The 20,185-nt window shown below is 49.9% G+C and overlaps 1 protein-coding gene across 1 annotated transcript in view; it reads left to right on the top strand.

Moving 5' to 3' along the window:
• The first annotated feature begins 290 nt into the window (after positions 1–290).
• Positions 291–20,185, top strand: part of LOC110311769 (integrin beta-2-like protein) — a 21,674-nt gene continuing 1,779 nt past the window's right edge. Inside the window, exons 1-14 of the mRNA XM_021185291.1 lie at positions 291–363; positions 4,378–4,438; positions 4,627–4,715; positions 5,734–5,914; positions 7,384–7,554; positions 8,413–8,570; positions 9,467–9,622; positions 10,454–10,549; positions 12,458–12,547; positions 14,006–14,146; positions 15,231–15,418; positions 16,688–16,932; positions 17,396–17,615; positions 18,604–18,797. Coding sequence (XP_021040950.1) covers positions 4,381–4,438; positions 4,627–4,715; positions 5,734–5,914; positions 7,384–7,554; positions 8,413–8,570; positions 9,467–9,622; positions 10,454–10,549; positions 12,458–12,547; positions 14,006–14,146; positions 15,231–15,418; positions 16,688–16,932; positions 17,396–17,615; positions 18,604–18,797 — 1,987 coding nt within the window. The 5' untranslated portion in view covers positions 291–363; positions 4,378–4,380. The remainder of the gene's footprint in view (positions 364–4,377; positions 4,439–4,626; positions 4,716–5,733; positions 5,915–7,383; positions 7,555–8,412; positions 8,571–9,466; positions 9,623–10,453; positions 10,550–12,457; positions 12,548–14,005; positions 14,147–15,230; positions 15,419–16,687; positions 16,933–17,395; positions 17,616–18,603; positions 18,798–20,185) is intronic.

The following is a 20,185-nucleotide window of genomic DNA, read 5'->3' as shown; positions in this document are numbered from 1 at the left end:
TGCTCACTGAGCTCTGGATGGATCCCTACCCATCCTTGACATGTTGGGGAATTCTCCCATGTCTCCAGAGAGTGCTGTCCCAAGCAGCTGCCCTTCTGCCCACTGGTCTATGAGAATGCTTCATCACTGTCAGGTCCCACTCCTACCTTGTAGCCGCTGAGAGCAAGCGTGCTGCAGAGGGCTGAGGTAACTGAGGCTCCATGAGTAGAGCAACCAGCCACAGGTCACCCCACTTCCTCCCAGGAGCTGACAGAAGAGGAAGCACCAGGCTCATAAGGTGTGTCTGCCAGAAGCGTCCAGAGAGCTATAAGGAGCTGAAGAATCCCTAGCCTCTCTGAGCCAAGGCCTCCAGGGAGCAAAGTGGTGAGTGGGGGCCCTGTGTCCCTGTGTCCCTGTGACTCTTAAGAGGACATCTCAGTGTTAGTCTTTCCCAAGCAGCAGGAAAAAGGATCTATCTGACCCCACTCATGGAGTGGATCCTGTGGCCTCTTCATAACCCTAGTCCATGGTGTCTGGAAGAAAACTAATTGACAGCTATGTGTACTGATACCCATCAAGTAGAGGCAACCATGAAATCTTCAGGCAGAACCCCAGAGTGTGATAGGAACGCCCATGGCTGGGGACATGGGGTCACACCCATGGCTGGGGACATGGGGTCAGGCTGGCATAGAGTAGGCACAGATGCACAGGCCTACAGCTTTGGGTCTACTATCTCATACACTATCTGGGCCTCCAGAGACTTGGTGGCTGCAAGACCCAGCAGAGATGGGGAGGACCCTCTTGGGGGAGGGCTTCCAAGCCCCAGGCTGGAGATGGAGGATCCAGATGTGACTGGGAAAATTCCCAGGGACATGTGCAGGCGTGAGCTATGTCTGCCTCTTCCTGCTCAGCTAACTCCCATCTCTCTTTACACCTCTCTCTCCAATGAATTTTCTTCCAGACTTAGGTGGGGAACTGTATGTCTGAGTGATACTCATGTCTGTTTGTGCATGTGTGCACGTGTGCTATGTACATGTGTACATGTGAAGTGAGCAGCTTGCATGCACATGCCTTGTCTATGTGCATGTACAATTATGTCTGTGTAGTGTATATATGTGTGTGTGTGTGTGTGTATGTATGATATGTGTGGCATGCATGTACATGCTCATGTGTGAGTATGTATTACATATATGTGTTTGTGTGGTGTGTGTATACATGTCTGTAGTCTGTACATATAGAATATATATGTGAAGTAAGCATGTGTGTCCAGCATGTGCCTTTCCTGGGGGTATTATCACATGACTCCCCCGGTGCTCAGGTTTTAAAAGGTCTGTCCTGGTAGATGTCATGCTAGGTAAGCATTATGTTTAAGGGAACAATGTTGGTGTGGGATTCTGGTCCAGATGGGGCTAGCCTCCCCACCATGGTCAGCTTATAAGAGCTGTTCTCAAGGCATCTGGCAGGCAAGAGGAAGGCTGAAATCATGCCTCTGGTTCCTGGGCTCTTCTGGGGTCTTATAGGATCTCAACTCTGTAGCCTACCTCCCGTCCCCATCACCACCCCAGAGATTGGCTCATCCCTACTGTAGGACTGGGTCCCTATACTGCTGTCCTTTCAGAAGTGGGAAGACAGCCACACACAGCCTCTGCCTCTGATAGCACCTGAGACAACAGCCATAACAGGAGGGGACTGGAGTGAACTATGAGGGAAACATAAAAGCCATAGCACCACCCACCTCCCTGCAACAGAAACTCCACACTTGTGACATGGAGGCCCACGCCAGACTGTGAGCCATGAGTGGAAAGAAGAGCTGCTGAGAGACTCTGGGACACTGTCATCAGGCCACCTCCCAGAAAGGATGTAGTGCAAACTGAAGCTGCATGGGAAAGGGTGGCCTGCTGCCAGGGTGGACACAGTGGTCATGGGGGCCTGTTTCTACTGGACCAGTGACCAATTCCCCAGGTTGTTCCTGACCCCAGTGGGCCTTCCATAGTCCCAACCCTGCTCATAACTTGGTACCACAGGCCTTATCATTTCAGATGTGGACATGGGGCCAGAGGGCAGGCCTCTAGGATGCTCAGATCTAGCCAGTAGGAGATACAGAGACCTCCGTGCCTAAATACTGCTGTTATAAAAGCTTCAAGGATGGGTTTTTGTTGTTGTTGTTATTGGTGGTGGTGGTGGTGGTGATGATGATGGTGGTGGTGGTGGTGGTGGTGGTGGTAGTTTGGTTTTGGTTTTGGTTTGGTTTTTGGTTTTGATTTTTTTTTTTTTTTTTTTTTTTTTTTTTTTGTCCAAGCTCCGGGCAGAACTCTCTTTGTACTCTAGAGTCTGAGAGTACAGTCAGCTCCAGGAGAGCAGCTGGCTTTTAAGTAGCATCCATCGCGCCTGAAACATTCGGAGTGAAAATGCGGTGGGAATGGGGACAGTGAAGACGCTGAAGGGACCAGCAGGGGCAGAGTCCAGTAATCTTTAAGAATAGCTAGATGCTTCCAGTCTTGTACCAGGAGAGACCAGAAAGCACCTACCTGTGAGAGAGTGAGTGAGTGGGAGCGATTCGGTGATTGGTAAGCAGGGGTCGCACAAGTCCATGAGGTCACAGCCCCCACGGTTGCTGATGTCATGGTATAACTCTCTTCAGGAATGTATATAGTGGGTACAAAAGAGCCAGCGGGTTTTGGAATCTGAGGTCTCAGGCAACACATCCGCTAGTACAGAACTGGGAGCTCCTTCTAAGACAGGCAGTGGATGAAGCTAGTTAAGGATTTCCGGATGAATTGGGCGGGTCTTCCAAGGCCCCACCCCTAGCGGGGGGGCTATTGGCATTTGATGGCTGCAAGGGGCGGGGAGGGGAAGACTGGGAGGTTGCCCGTGCTCCAATGAATGACAGCATAGTCGCATGCAAATGAGAAGCGCTAACTGAATCCAGTGGGTTAAAAATAATAAATAATTAAAATAGCCATTAAGAATGCTTGCTGCTTGCCTAGCAACCCCAGTTCAGTACCCATGGCACACATGACATCCCCAGGGAATCTGATATCCATCCACTTCTGGCTTCTTTGAGTACCTGCACACATGCGGCATATATACATAAACACATACACATAAATTTAAAAGTTAAATAAATATTAAAATATAGAGGGAGGGAGGTGTTGCTGCCAGGGGAGGGGACCCAGGTCCTCAACAGGATCACCACAAAAGGAAAATTGCCAAAGCCCAGAGCAGAGGCTGGGGTAACGTTACCTTCACCATTTCCTGAGAATGTGCTGGGTTGTGCCATCACTTCCCCGGGCGAGACCATGGTCTTTGCTACAGATTTCCTGCGGGTTGGTGGGTCCTGAGCTTCCTTGTGTGGCCACTTAAGAGTTCTGCATTTTCAGTGTTGTGTAGGGACTTCCTGTCTGTCATCAGCCTGCAAGGTGAGGCTCCCTGGCTATTCTTTGTAATAGTCACAGTGCCCACATAAGCAAGGGGCCGTGTGGGGGAGGGGAGGTGCACCCACCCCCCACCCCATCAGACTGCCTGTAATCAGGATACAGGGACACTACAGTCTGTGTGGGTCAGTCTTGCTATAACTCGGGGGGCCTCCTCCTGTTCTCTAGACAAAGTAGGGTACACCCAGGTCCATATCCCTATTCAGGGATACAAGGATGCTGCATGCTGTCACCAGCGGGATTTGGGGGGTTTTGGTTTCTGCTGGTGAAATCCAATCAGTGGCCTTGGAAGGAGACTAAATCAGGAAAGTCCTCAGGAGGAGCTGGTGTGAACTCAGTCCCTGGAAAACAACTGGCCAACCCTGATGCTGTTGACTCCAAGAACATATTAAGGACAGCTTAGAGGATGTCAGGGATGGGGCAGGGGAGCATCTAAAATCAACAGTGGCCTATAGCCACACAGCACTGCCTCCAGCATCACAGGGGCAGAGAAAGTCTCAGCTTGTAGCCCAGGCTCCACACTTTGAAGACTTAACCATACAAAGTTTATAGCTCTGGCTTCAGCAGCATGGAACATGTGCATACAGGCTGCGGGCTGTATTTGTAACATGCGGTGGGTGTACTACGTCTGTGATGACATATGGCATGTGCTATGTTTGTGTGTGTCTATGGTAGTATGGCATATGTCTATAGAAGTGGGTGCCCAGTAAATTCCGGGTACTTTTGGTACCCAGTCTTCTATGCTTGGTGCCCCAGGCACCTCAGTAGGCATATGACCCCACCTTCATCCTTCCCTGAACCTGAAGACATTGGTGTCTGACTTGTATGGAACCTTTGATTCTTACACCCTGTGGTAGCAAGGACAAGATCGTCTCTACCCTCAGCAGACATTTACACCCTGCAGTTCAGACAAGCCAGGAGAGGACCTGTGACTCCTCGAGTCACCAAGCCCTTCCCCCTACAGGACATGCTGGGCCAGTGCACTCTGCTACCTGTCCTAGCTGGGCTGCTGTCTCTGGAATCTGGTGAGTTCTAGGATCTCCACATGAGGTTTTTCAGAAACAGTAGGCACACCTCATGGGCATAACAGCTCCAAGCCACTAGGAGCTGTAGATCCTGACCTGACCTTTCCTGGGTCTCTTCCCACCCCCCCCCTATTGACTCTGGATCAGCTGGGGTGGGCAGGACCTACTCACCCATCCTGTCTCTGCAGCACGGTCTCAGTTGTGTACCAAGGACAATGTGAGCACCTGTCAGGACTGTATCCGGTCAGGGCCCAGCTGTGCCTGGTGCCAGAAGCTGGTAAGAACTACAGGGGTTGACTAGCAGAGTGTGACATCTATTCCTTCTTTATTTATCTATCTCTGTCTCTATCTTTCTGTCTCTCTCTGTCTCACTGCACCTCTGTATCTGTGTGTGTGTGTGACTATCTGCCTCTCTCTCTCTCTCTCTCTCTCTCTCTCTCTCTCTCTCTCTCTCTCTCTGTTTGTGTGTTCTATCTGCCTATCTCTCACTCTTTCTCTGTCTCTGTGTGTATATCTCTCTCTCTCCCTGCTTCTCTCTGTGTGTCTCTCTGTGATATCTCCCACCGTGACTGTCTGTCTTTCTCCTCTTGTTCTCTCTCTGTATGTCTCTCCCTGTTTCTCTCTTTAATATCCCCTGATGTGACCATGACCAACTGCCTTGTCTTTTTCCCTTCTGTCTCTACCTGTCTATCCCTCCCTCCTTTATTCCCTCTCCCAGTGAATACATGCATTTCTATCTTCTTCACTATTCTGTGACCATCATTTGCCTGATGATGTGTCATAGTCTCAGGCACGCCCATGGGTCCCTCCAAGCTGCTCTGGATACCACCGGAATGACTTTCCCCATTTGTTTTGAGTAATTTGAGGGAAGGGAGGGAGAGGGTGTAGATGTATGTGCCCATGCACACAAGTAAAGAAATGAACAGAATAGCATTCCCTGCCTTATTCCCTTGAAACAGGATCTCAATGAACCTGAAGTTATGCTGGTGACCAGAAATGCTTGTGCTTGGGATACAGGCACATGTGGCATTAATTTGTAGATGCTGGGGGATCTGAACTGTTGGGAGAGTAGTTCAGGAGCAGGAAAGGGCCTGCAGCTCATGGCTCTGCATGATTTGGAGCCCCCAGGGAGATCAAGGTTGTCTCTAAGGCCAGGTATTCTTTGGCAGGCTGTCCCACTCCCCAGAGACTTCTATGCCAAATTTTAAGGGCAAGTGAGAAGGAGATAGGCCGGGGGCTTTAGCCCTTCATGGCCTGTCTTCTTCCTCCTGGTACTAAATGAGCCCTTTCCCCAGAACTTCACAGGGCGAGGGGAGCCCAACTCAGTTCGCTGTGATACACCAGAGCAACTGTTGCTAAAAGGTTGCACATCTGAGTACCTCGTGGACCCCAAGAGTCTTGCTGAATCCCAGGAAGACAAGGAGAGGGACCAGAGGCAGCTGTCCCCAGGAAATGTGACAGTTTTCTTAAGACCAGGTAGGTTGGAGCTGGGGTAGACCGGGCACATAGCATTTACAGGAGCTCAACCAGCATCCCCCGGGTATCACTGTGAACAGACAGACTGTATCTCAGTTTCTTTTTCTGATGGTATGATAAAATACCTACACAGACAGCTCAAAGCAGGAAGGGCTGGGTTCACAGTTCAACAGTGCAGTCCATCATGGTAGGGAAGACCAGGCAGGGGAAGCTTTAAGCAGCCAGTCACATCACATCTATAGTCACGAAGCAGAGGGTGATGGGTGTAACCACTACTCAGCTTGGTCAGCCAACTCATAGAGCCCAGGATCCCAGCCAGGGAGTGATGTCACCCACAGCAGACAGATCCGCACACCTCAATTAACAGAATTAGGACAGTCCCCAACAGGCTTTCCCAGAGGCCTGTCCCCCAGGTGAGTCTAGATTCTGTACGGTTGACTTCTGAGCTCCCCAAAATCCTCAGAAGGCTGAGGCAGGATCACCTGAATGCACAAGTTGATTTGAGGATAGACACAGACACGCACACAGACACATACCATGCACATCATAATTATATAAATATATGCATATAAATATATAAAAATAATATATAAATATATTGTTATATTTAATTTATATTTTATATTAATATATATTTAATTTAAAAGATCGACCTTGTCCATAGCTTTGTCTCTTGCTGCCTCCAAGCAAGAACCCAACCTCCACTGCCTACAGACTATGCTGGATGACTCGCCTCGTCTCTCTTATCCCTGAGTTCTGTTTTGTTCTGCTTTGTTTTGGTTTTTTTTGTTGTTGTTTTTTTTTAGAAGAGAGAACAAACCATCTGAAAAATACTGCTGCACTCACTCTCAGAAGGCCAAGGTACTCTTGGCAGAATAAGGGTTATGATAAGTCCTGCAGCTAACAGATTTAAACCAACCTTGCCCAACAGGTTTGGCCATGACCACAACAAATATTTCAGAATGCAGACTTCAGGGTTCCTATGAGGCCTGGTCCCAGGGAGTCAGAGTAGCAGGTCAAGCCTTGGGCAGGAGCAAAAGTCTCCACTGGCTGAGTAGCTCACCCACCAGATGTACCAGGAGAATAGAAGTCCAAGATCAGGGTGCTCACAGGGAGGGATGCTGGGTTCCCCAGAAGCATCTTCAGCCATCTGCTCAGTATCCTCACATAACAGACACAGGCAGAAGAGTTCTTGGTTCCCACTGACCACCCCTCCCATCTTTTCTTTAAACAGAGTCTCATTATGTAGCCCAGGCTAACCTCAAACTCGGAGATTCTCCTGCCTCTGCTTCCCAAGTGCTGAGGTTAAATGTATATACCAGCAGGCGTAGGAGTCAGTACCTTTTTAGTGATGCTAAGCCAGGCAGCAATGGCTGAACAAACTGAGAGGACTGAGGAACTACTGGAGAGAGCTATCCACTCACAGCACATGCTCAGTGGCTCTGCAGTGACACTCTTCTCCCTCACAGGTCAAGCAGCAACATTCAAAGTGGACTTCCGGAGGACCCAGGACAACCCTGTTGACCTGTACTTCCTGATGGGCCTCTCTGGCTCTGCACAAGGCTACCTCTCCAATGTCCAGACACTGGGCAGTGACATGCTCAAAGCCCTCAATGAGATCTCCAGGTCAGGCCGAATCGGTGAGGCCCACTGCCACTGTAGGCTTCTGGCTCAGCTCTTCCCCTACCCCCACACACCAGAGGCAGAGATCTGACGGTCCTCAGGCCATCTGGAGTGTGAGTGGTACTGAGCCTGACTCCCCTCCAGAGGCCATGTCCAGTCACTTGACCCCAAAATTCTGCTCTTCATTTCTTCTTTCCTCTTGCATTCATATTCTGGTGTGCTCAAAAGACAGAAGTGCTAATTTCTAAAAAATTAATGAGCTTCAAAGCATGTTGATTGATTAGCAATTACAGCATAAATGTTGTAATCAAAGTGAGCAAAGGTCACAGGTCAAAGGGTCAGCACTCCACAAGCACCAACAGGCTCATAGAACATAGGCTTACATACATGCATGTGTGGTATGTGCACATAAAGGCTTGTGTACATACATGTGTGGTATGTGTGTGCACATAGATTCCCCAGAATACCACTATCTCTTTTCTGAATAGTGATGCACTCTCTCATGAGTGTGTGCCCATTTATACACTTGTATGTGTATGCATAGCCAATACACACCACAGGCGTGCTCACACACATATGTGCACATGTGCACATACATTCTCAGATACATATCTGGTGACACACATGAACCAAGTATATCCATACCTAGACATGCTCATATACATACAGGTACACACATGTGTGTACTGTTCCCACACATATACACAATTTTGAATGTTCACATGTGCTCACACAGACAAATACCTACAGATACCACACCAACCTCTCCTTGGCTTTACTACAAGACAAGTATCTCCCAGGCTCACCTCCCTATTTTGGGCCCAGCCTTCTACTTCCCACAACCCTGCCCCTCCAGCCTCATCTGCCCCCCTCAGGCTTTGGATCCATTGTGAACATGACCTTCCAGCACATCCTGAAGCTGACTGCGGACTCCAGTCAATTTCAGAGGGAGCTGAGGAAGCAACTGGTTTCTGGAAAGCTGGCTACCTCCAAGGGACAGCTGGATGCTATGGTTCAAGTTGCCATATGCCTGGTGAGTCTACTAATCCTTACCAAGGCTGCAGACTCCCTCAAGTCTCGAGCCTCTGGGGTGCTGCAAGCTGCTTACACTAGCCAGTGTTCTCTCAAAGGTGCAAGCCAATGGGCCCTTTGCTTGCTGTCAGCCTGAGAAGAATAACCCTCACTAGACCCCTAGAGAGCCACTGAAGGCAGGCTGGGAAGGAGAGTAGGAAGGAGGCAAAGGGACCTGGAGGCTACCTATAGATTTTACTATTAATCTGTGATGCCATTAGCTCACCTGAAACCTGCCTAGACCTTCCCAAGTGACCATTGTAAGCTGAGCCACACCTATGTCCTGAGTCAGGGGCCAATCTCACTTCCATGCCAAGACAGTAATCCCTGACCAGAGTTCACTCCTGACTCCTCTCAGACACACACCAGCCTTTATCAGTCCCAGGCTCTCTTTATAATGTCACGGCTGCAGCAAGCTGACTCGGCCCTGGCTCAGCTCTCAGCCCTCCATCCTCCCTGGGGCCCTGAACATATTGCACTTAGATTCATGGTGTCAGACTACAGCGTGCTACAAGCACACACTCCTCTGCAGGGATGATCCTGGAAGATGCAGTCCCCACAGTAGTCTTCTCCTTTGGGGAGAATAATTTTGGGCGTCTAGTCCTGGAGGAACGGGCTGTAGAAGTTTCAACTTTTTGGAAGCAGACGTGTGTTTCACGTCCTCTCACCACACACGTTGGGCATCTTAGCAGACACATCTCAGAGTTGATCCTGACTCCCTCTTTCTGTTGTCTGGAGGCGGCGAAACCACAGAGGAGGAGAGGCAGAGGCTCCCCCTCTGCAAGCTGCCACACCTGGCTCCTTGGAGAGCCCAGCTGAGAAAGCACAGCAGGTAACTCTGAGACACTTCTTCCCCAGGGAGAAATCGGCTGGCGCAATGGGACCCGGTTTCTGGTGCTTGTTACTGACAACGATTTCCACTTGGCTAAAGACAAGACTCCGGGTACCAGACAGAACACCAGCGATGGTCGCTGTCACCTGGACGACGGCATGTACAGGAGCAGGGGAGAACCTGTGAGAACCCTTACTGCCCTGGCACCCTCTGGGGCTCAACCCTGCATGACACAAAACGGAGATGGGGGAGCAGGAAAAAACTTACAAACTTGCCCCCCATGCATGTGTGTGTGTGTGTGTGTGTGTGTGTGTGTATGTATGTGTGTGTGTAGAAGAGCCAGGGTCACACAGGGTCACACAGGGCCACCTCTCCAGAGCCTTGGATACCTTTTCCCAACCTAAGCAACAAATTCAAGAAAAACTTCATGTTAGGTCTCTGGATATTGGCCTTGGGACAGAACACAGTGGTAGGACCCTAAGACACACTGAAGAGAGACTCCAGCTGTTCTGCAAAACCAGTGGGAAGTCACAGAGAACTAGAGATGAGCTAGAAGGTGTCAAGTAGGGGGACCCTGAAACCACACCAAGAGGGCAAGTCCCTAGGGGACTGGGTGGGCTGGGAGGAAGAACTTGTGCATGCAAGCCAAAGCAGAACTAATGGGAAGTTTGGAGAGACTGGAATGGAGGACAATGGAGGTCTCCTACCTAGACAGCTGCGGGTCCCGGGGATATTGGCTAGGATGTAAGGTAGCAAGGGGCTGCCAGGAAGGATTCGAAGGACCCTGGGCCAGCACCAAAAGGCCAAGAACATTGCAATTTCTGGTGTTTTCTTAACTGTCTTTCAATATCATCAATTTCTGATTAATTCTGTTCCACATACTTAAACATCTTGTTCAGAGAAAGTACTGCCACAGGACAAGGGCAGCCCTGACTTGAGCTGACACCAGAGTCCTCAGAACCCTAGGCACTTTCTTTGGATGGGCATCCTGACAGAATGTCTCTTCTCCCCAGGACTACCAGTCAGTGCTCCAGCTGGCAAGCAAACTGGCTGAAAACAACATCCAGCCCATCTTTGTGGTGCCCTCAAGGATGGTGAAAACCTATGAGGTGAGATTGATGATCTTGAGCAAGGGAGGCACTTCAGCTGCAGGGTGCAGCCCAGCACTCTCACAACATCACCAAAGTTCTGTTTCTGCGTGCCAAATTGAGGGCCTGGGACCAGAATAGGACACATATCCAGTGGCCTGAGATGAGGAAGATGATGGCCATAATCTACTTGTAAAGTCTGATGTCTAGTTCTTCTGAGCCAGCAGGATCCCTACAGGAGAACCTCAGATCTAAGGTCTGTAGTGGGACCACTGGGGACCTCAGCTTCCTCCTCTCTGACAGACAGTGATGACCACCTGAGAGGACCAATGTAGGGACCCTGATCTGATTCATCAACTTACTTCAGAAATCAGCTCCTCTAGGAACAAATTCTCCCCATCTGTGAGTGACAACAGTCACTCCCCTGACATCATTCATTCTCAGAGCCACAGACACACGTTTTCCAAGTTGACTTCCCTTTTGGTCCCAACTCTGAGGCTGTCTCACCTTACACAACTGCCAGGTGCAGGGCTAGGTTGAGTGTAGACCTGAAATCTACAAAGGCTGGTAAAGTGACATTTGTTGGCTGTGCGTTGCTGAATGAGGACTCGGGGTTGGGTCACATCATAGGTCTCAGGCAAGCCTTGGTTGCCAGGACAACAGGCAATTCTTGATGTTAGGTTTCCAGACTCCAGCAAAGGGAAGCTATTCTATAGAGTTATCAAGAAATAAGAGGAGGGAGCCTGGAATACCTCCATAGCGGCCAGTAACAGAAAACAGTGGTTTGGCTCTGCACAGGTTGCCAGGGGATCAAAGAGGAGACCACTCCATAGTTAGGATATCACAGCTCCTATGTCCTCACCTGTAATTGGGCTATGACAGTCCCCCTCCTCCTAGAGTTGTAGAGGGTCCGAATTCTTTGCTGTCTGTGGAAGGCATCACACTCCCACAGACAGCATTGTTACAAGCAAGGATACCACAGATAGAAGACTTACCCCTACTACTTCGCTGGCCTTGGGAGATCATAAGCCTCTGTTCCTTGGAGACTGGTCAAGGCCACAGGGAAGCATATGAGGATGTTACATACAAGAACCTTCTTTGTGCATGCTTCTGGACTTTGGAGAAAGCAACTTTCACCAGGCAGAACCCAAATTTTCAGGAGGGCAATCCCAGGGCCAAGACAAGTGGAAGTGAGTTGCAGAGGTTAGTGGCCCAGCTGTAGCAAGCCTTCTGTGCTTCACAGAGAGGACAGACTCCATTTTAGAGAGTCATAGGACAATGCTTGGTGGCTTGACTATCAGTAGTTTGTCCCTGGAGAGGGTGACAACATTCCTTCTTCTTCTTCATGAAATATACCATCTTTGGATGACACTAGGGCAATTGTAGGGAAGATGCTAGCCTGTCTGTTGTCCAGGGGCTTAGGCTGAGCCACCTCCAGGGACACTCTGGGAATCGGGTCACTCCTGCCAGAGCTGATTGTCATGGGATCATGGGATTGTGTAACACTGCCACCATTGAAATGAGATTGCTCAGACTGACTCATGCGCAGGACATCCCTCTCCCTGTGGTCTCACCACACTCTAGTGTCATCTATGCCCTCATGTGCCATGTGTGGGATTCTGCCTACCTCGCTGACATGGTGAAAATACTGGCCCATGGTGAGCCAGGTGCATGGTGCCTGTCAGTAACATCACCAGCTTGTCACTGGAACTGACTGCCAGGAGCATTTACACCACAGACAGGAGGGCACTCTGAGCCAGATGTTGGCAGCATGCTGCTGGTGCTCATTCTGTGTCTTGAAGTCAGGAGTCAGTTGAGCATCATCCTAGCCACCTGGAGAGTTTAGGAGACCCTCTGGGTGTCACAGACCTTCATGAGCATGGAGGAGTTGATGGCATCATGTGCCAGCTTGATCTTCTCTCCCAACAGAAACTTACCACATTCATTCCCAAGCTGACCATTGGGGAGCTGTCAGATGACTCCAGCAACTCGGCACAGCTCATCAAGAACGCCTACAGTGTGAGTCTCCTGGAGAAACTTCATGAGATGATCAGAACTCCACAGTTAACAAAGCCCTGACCTGTGAAACCCCATTGTTGTCTCCTGCAGCCCCTCCAGGCACCTCACAGTCTTCTAGACAGACACAGAGTACAGGGCAGCTCATCTTAGTGGTGTATACCACCCCAGATTTCATCTGACTCTCCCTGAAACATGAGTTCCAAGCCCTACTCAAATGGGGCTCTTCCTTGTCAGCCACTATGGAGATATAAGAGGGCAGATGGCTAGGAAAGAGCACACACTGCCTCACAGGCTGGAGAGACTCAGAAACCACCTCAGTAGATTTGCACCCTCTGTATACAGCCTTGGGGGGGAGGGGTCTGTTCATTACTGTGTTAAAGTAACTTGGGGGAAAGGATGTTATTTAGCTTAAACCTTGCTGTGTATCATCAAAGGACAGCAAGGCAGGAACTTAAGCAGGAACCTGGAGACAGAAACTGAAGCTAAGGTCATGGAGGAACACTGCCTACTGGCTTGCTCCCAGTATCTTGTTCAGATACTTTTCTTATATAGCCCAAGCCCACCTAGCCAGGGATGACACCACCCAGAGTGCATGCAAGACCCTTCTGCATCAATTAGCAATTAAGAAAATGTTCCATAGACATGCACAATCTGACAAAGGCAATTCCTCAATTAAGGTTGCCTTTTCTAAGGTGACTCTGGTTTGTGTTAAGATGACAAAAAGCTAATCAGCACAGAACCTCATGCATGCCAGCCCCCAACCCTGCCTCAGACAGACCCTGAGTCCACCCTCCTCCCTGGTGTGTGTAGTCTGTACAACTGCATCCAGGTTCATTCCCTTGGAGTCCCAGGGTTCTGGCAGACACCGGCATGCACCAAACACTGCTCACTGCTCAGAACCCATTTAGTCCCTACAAATACAGAAATCCACAGGTGACAGGTATCCTCAAATTCTGACCTAGACTCCTATGCGGGCTGGCAGCACAAGTGTGTGCTGTTAACTGATCAAGGAAAGGTCTCGTTTCCTTCTCAGGCCTTGTGAGCCTCAGGTGCCCCAAGAAGGCTCCTGTACCTGGTCACTGCCCAGTCATGTCTAGCTCTGTCTTCACAGGGTTGACTCCAGTAACATCATCATTACTCACACACCAGCTGTCACCTGTCCCTTCTCCTTCCACCTATGTCTCATCTCTCATTGCTTCAACAGTCTGTGCCCCCTTCTCTGCTAACCCTGGAACTGATCAGCAGCAGGACCTCACAGGGATCACAGCTGTGTCTATGCTGGTCACCTGCCAGTAACCATGGCATCAGCCTGCTGTCCTATCCTGACACATTCACTGGGCTCCCAGTGGGTGTCTGTGTCATCAACACAAACAGGAGGGACGTGAGAAGTATCACAGTACTTGGGGACAGGGACAGCTGGACCTGTAACTCCTGAGTATGGCTTCTGTCTGCCCACAGAAACTCTCCTCCAGAGTTGTCCTGAACCACAGCACCATCCCCAGCATCCTGAAAGTTACCTATGACTCCTACTGCAGCAATGGAACATCAAATCCAGGCAAACCCAGCGGGGACTGCAGTGGTGTACAGATCAATGACCAGGTGAGCCTGGGGTTCCCATCCTAGCATGCTACAGGGCCCACCAGATATCTCAATATCTCAGCGAAAGCTATGGTGGCCAGCAGGCAGCTCCTTCTCCCTTTAAACACCACTTAGCAGAGTCCAGGTTCTATCATTGCAGTAATGTTATGGCACAGGAGAGCACCTCCCCAGCAAACTCCAGACCTCTCCTGGAATAGCCCAGCTAAGCGCACCAGTCCTGCAAAGACAGGACCCCTGGGGGCAAGTGCTAGACTCACAGAGAGATACAAACAATACGGTATTGAGTCAGGCTTTCTTACTTTTGTTTCACATTATATCTTTGGATGGAAACATCAAAGCTTTCCCTAACATCCCAGATACACATTTGTTACCCAAGCTTTCCATGTTTCTTTTTGCCTGTGAACTAGCATCTCACACCAGACAGAGCCTATGTTTCTTTGCCAGTTCTTAGCATCCGTCCCCTCCTGCCGGGTGACCCACACAGGAATTTGATTGATTTTATTCTAATTTTCAGATGTTTGTTCCTTGCCTTTACTGACATTTCTACTCTTTCTTCAAGTACTAGGTGGTTTAAATTTATTTTAGATGTGGCTTAACTTTGTAAACCAGTACACTCTGTAGCCAGAGCTGCCCTTCTGGTGCTACATGTGTGTGCTGTTGCTGTCTGGGACCCTTACATTTACTCTGGGTTAGATGAAGGACATCATCCTCCCTAAGACATTCTGGTATCTTAGTGCACTGGACTTATGGGTACAGCACAAGGGAAAATATGCCCTACAAACTCACTGTAAAACCCCCTGCTGTATATATAATGAAAATCATCAGCTCCCTTGTCTGATTCGCAGCAGAACTTGGATGTGGTTAATGAGCGCTGTAGGTTGGAACAGGGGTCTGACCTCCCTGCAGCCTGGTTTGTAGGCCATCCCAAAATCCAGTTCCTATCCTCTTTCCATTGCTTCAGAGAGAACCCATGCCATCCCTCCTATGACATCATTTTGGCCCCTCAACACTTCTGTGGGGAAAGGAGCAGGGCTGTGACCCTGATCATCATGGCCCCAAACTGAGCCCCATCATTCCCCTATAGGTCACCTTCCAGGTTAACATCACAGCTTCAGAGTGCTTCCGGGAGCAGTTCTTTTTCATCCAGGCACTGGGTTTCGTGGATTCAGTGACCATGCGGGTCCTTCCCCTGTGTGAGTGCCAATGCCAGGAGCAGAGTCAACACCACAGCCTCTGTGGAGGCAAGGGAGCCATGGAGTGTGGCATCTGCAGGTGAGGCAGGCCAACCCGTGGAAAGGTGTCTGTAGATAAGGTGTACCTAGAAAGCCCACACCAAAACACCTGCAGACACCTGTCCCAAAACAGGACAGGTATCTACAGATGAGGCAGGAATGGCCAGCCTGTGACACATCAGCCCATGGGAAAGGTGTCTACTGGTAATCATGAACAACCCTGTATTAGTCAGGGCTCTCTAGAGCCACAGAACTTATGGGTAGTCTCTATATAGTAAATGAACTTGTTGATGACTTACAGTCTGTAGTTCAACTCCCAACAATGGTCAGCAGCAGCTGTGAATGGAAGTCCAAGGATCTAGCAGCTGCTCAGTCCCACACGGCAAACAGTCGAAGGAGAAGACAGCCTTCTTTCTTCCAATGTCCTTATGTAGTTCTCCAGCAGAAGGAATAGCCCAGATTAAAGGTGTGTGCTACCACACCTTTAATCCCAAATGGCCTTGAACTCAGAGATCTCCCTGTCTTAATCTTCTGGAATCCATAGCCACCATGCCTCAAGATCTCCATACCAAGATCCAGGTCAGAAACTTCTATCTCCCAGCCTCCAGATTAGGGTCACTGGTGAGCCTTCCAATTCTGGATTGTAGTCCATTCCAGATATAGTCAAGTTGACAACCAGGAATAGCCACTACAAACCCATAGCACATTATCCTACTAGATAGCTCCTAGGCTCCATGGTGTGAGTGAAGCTGGTGAGGAACCTGGGGTTCACACCCCCAAAGCCCTTGCTGTCATTCCCCAACCAGGGTAATCCTCAGGAATTCCAACCTCACTCTCTACTCTCTGGTTGCAAAGGGACCAAGGCAGAGAACTGGCTGACAGGAAACTCCATTCAGCAGAAGTCAGAGATTCAGAAGCAGGCAAGGACTGGGCACAAGACAGGTTAAAGCTGAGGTATGGTCCCTCAGCCACCTGAGATCCAGGGACATTCAAAAGCCACAGGTAGAGGACCATTGCCCCACCTGGTCTGTCTATATGATTAACTGCATGGTGCCATAGTATCCTGTCAGAGAAAATGTTCATGACGCAAGGTCAAGCTTATGCTTGGCCACTCTACTAAGGGCAGACTCAGAAGGGACCTCAGTGCCTCCTGACCTTCCATTCATGGTGCCCAGGAGACCATTGAGGAAAGAGCAGATGTGCTGTGCCATACTTTCCAGGTGTTTGGATGTGTACCAGGCCCAAAGCAGCTGAAAGTGTGCCCATTCCAGGAGAGATCCTTAGCACAGCTCTTCCTACACTACCCCAGGTGCAACTCTGGCTATGCGGGGAAAAACTGTGAGTGCCAGACACAGGGCCTGAGCAGCCAGGATCTGGAGGGAAGCTGCCGGAAGGACAATAGTTCCATCTTGTGCTCAGGGCTGGGAGACTGTATCTGTGGGCAGTGTGAGTGCCACACCAGTGACATCCCCAACAAAGAGATCTATGGGCGATACTGCGAGTGCGACAATGTCAACTGTGAGAGATATGATGGCCAAGTCTGCGGTGGCCCAGGTGAGTGACAAGGGCCACTGGAGGTGGAGACTTTCTTGTCAGTTTGCACAAGAGGACATTGAGTGTAACAGCAAGACAGACAAGTGGACAGATGAGTGTTAGACTTACTAAGCCACACAGAAGCAGCAAGCCTAAGTGGGCACTTCATCTCTGTGAAGGTCAGGCATCGTCCTAGGAGGGTAACAGGTAACAAACAGTCCTGACTCAAGAGCTATTTAGACACAATAGGGGGGCCCAGTCTGGATGAAAGGTGGCTGTGTTGCTAGAGAGGTGGGGGGAGGTCTCCCTGGTCTCTGTATCTTTGCCCATCTATCCTTGCAAGGTGTTGTGGGATCATATGAGGAGATACAGGTATAAGCAGGCAGCAGAGGATACAGCAAGGGCCTAGGGTGGTGGGAAAATGATTTCTGGTTCCTACCTGCCTTCAGGAAGATGAGTCATGGCAACCCCAGTTGTTTTCCAGGAAGAGGCCACTGCTCCTGCGGCCTATGCATTTGTCATTACGGCTTTGTGGGCTCAGCCTGCCAATGCCAGATGTCCACTTCGGGCTGTATGAACAACAGGATGGTGGAGTGCAGTGGCCATGGTCGATGCTACTGTAACAGATGCCTCTGTGACCCGGGCTACCAGCCACCACTGTGTGAGGGGTGTCCTGGCTGTTTCCATCGCTGCTCCGAGTACTAGTGAGTGTCCCTACCACCCATACTGGCCTCACTGCCAGGCTACCTCAGAGTTCCCAGGGACACCATCACACCATAGTTTTCAGCAAGATCCAGCAGACCCAGCAGGAAAGCCTTATTTTGAGGGGAGTCTTACCTCTCTTGGGCCTTTGGATCCAGTCTTGACTGGCTCTGCCCTTTGTCCACTCCCAGGACCACTGTCTGTTTCCACCCTTGCTTGCCCTGCTCTGATGGCCTCTCAGGGTGCCTAGAACTCTCATTACAGGATCAATTTGTATGTGGAAATCCTCACATATTACATGCTGTGGATCTTGACAACCCCATGTACCCTGAGACACCTGTTCACCCTTGCACACCTGCACCCTTTAATCATTAGGGCAGCATGACATGCCAGTCTACACTCACATACTATGTACCTTGACACACCTGTGAAGTCTTGCACACCAGTGCATACTGATCCAATAGTGCACCCTAACATATAAGTACACACACAACATGCACCCTCACAACACACACACACACACAGCCTTACACATCAATACAACTTATTCACCAGTGTACCCAGACACACCAGTATGTACTCACATAATGTGAACCTTGACAAATTCACATAGCCTTGCTCATCTTGTTCACTCTGGTTCACCAGTGCACCCTAACATACAAGTATACATTCACACAGCATACACCCTGACACATACACATCCTTACACACCAATACATACTTATTCACCAGTGCACTCTCACACAGCAGCATGCACTCATCCATCATTCACCCTAACACACCCATGCAGCCTGACACATATGTAGTCTTGCACACCTGTGCATCCTGACACACTCATGCATCTTTACATGGTGCTGAGACCCCAACATACCTGTGTGTCCTCACACACCTGTGCACCTTGCCCATTCATGTGGCATTTGTCTCATGCTCTTGGGCCCCCCCACCCCTTACCACCTCATTCCATCAAACTCATTCCCACTTTCTCCTCAGCTCCTGTGCCAGGTGCTTGAAAGACAACAGTGCAATAAGATGCACAGAGTGTTTGAATCTGCTGTTTTCCAACACCCCCTTCAGTGACAAGACCTGCATGACTGAACGGGACTCAGAGGGCTGCTGGATAACCTACACTCTATATCAGCCAGACAAGAGTGACATCAATTCCATCTACATAAAGGAGAGCCTAGGTAAGGCTGGATCTGTTGTGGGTAGGACATGGTGATAAGAACTCTGGCCACAGGTGTCTCTGCAGATATCGAGAGGGCTGCAGAGGGAAGGTCTCTCTCCAATGGGTAAGGACACCCAGCAGCAAGAGGAGAACTATCCAGGATACCTGGGCAGGTATATAATACAGGGAGGCTGGCATCCATAGCCACACCTAGCCCTGCACTGAGGGACAACAGACAGGGTCCTCTGGGGTAGCTCCAGTATGTGTTGAGCAGGAGACCACTGAAGCATCCCACCACATAGTGAGGGCATCTCCCATTTGATGGGAGGGCCCTAAGGGCTGGTGCCTGTTAGCTATTTTATGACACCTATGGGGAGCCTCAGAGAAGTAGGGGGTACTTCTTCCCTCAGCTCTGTTGGACCCTACTAAGCTCAGGTCCCTGTCTGCGAACTAGAGATGGTGACCTGGTCTTCACAGGGTTCATGTTCCAAAGAGAAAAGACTCCTGACATGGTCCTGTCAGTCAATGCCCTGCACAGGGTGATGCTACAACAGCAGTTAAAATGATACAAAGACCCCGTGGTGAGAGGCCCCTTCTCATGTGGAAAAATGGGATCATTGGAACAAGGAGGTCTGTCATCCTTCTGTTCCTGAGCATGCCAGGGAACCATTAGGTGTTCCCAGAAGAAGACTGGCAACATCCACATTGTCTTGTTTAATCCCAACTGGCATCCAGGATAGACATGGACCTTCCAGTGACAGAACTCTCAGGAAACAAGGTAGACATGATACTGTCAGGGACCAGGTAGATATAATAGTGACATAGTCCTGACAGGGTTCAGGGTTATATAATCCTATCAGGAGCCAGGAAATAGTCCTCTCAGGGTGTCAGGTGGTTGCTTCCCTGTCAGGTGTACACTACCCTGTCAGTCAGTACAATGTGGGTCTGTGCTGTCTAGGACCAAGAGGACACAGTCCTGTCTGGAGCTGAGATAGACATGGTCCTATCCAGTATCACTGCTTGATCAGGAATAACAGATAGGAGATGGACAGACTGAGTCTGGAAGGACAGACACTATACTTGGATAAAGATGGTTGAATAGAAGTAGAGGACCGAGAAATCCGGCCTCAATAGGGCCACAAGCCTCTCCGGTCAGAAAAGCGCCTGGGTAGCTAGAGCGCAGGGTCCGCTGACACCCGCCAGCTACCCACGACCCCCGCCACAGGATCTTAAGACTTCTGGTGAGTGAAACTCAGCTTCTGCTCCAATCCAATTGTGTGCGGGACCTGAGACTGCATTAGTTAGGGAAGCAGAAAAACGGCCTGAGTAGGACCACAGGCCACTTACGGCCGGACCAGCACCAGGGTAGCTAGAGCGCAGGGTCGGCTGACACCCGCCAGCTACCCA

This window comes from Mus caroli, chromosome 16, assembly GCF_900094665.2.
Source record: "Mus caroli chromosome 16, CAROLI_EIJ_v1.1, whole genome shotgun sequence".
NCBI classification, from domain to species: Eukaryota; Metazoa; Chordata; class Mammalia; order Rodentia; family Muridae; genus Mus; species Mus caroli.
Note: the sequence above shows the minus strand (reverse complement) of the source record. Positions and strands in the feature narration are given on the sequence as shown.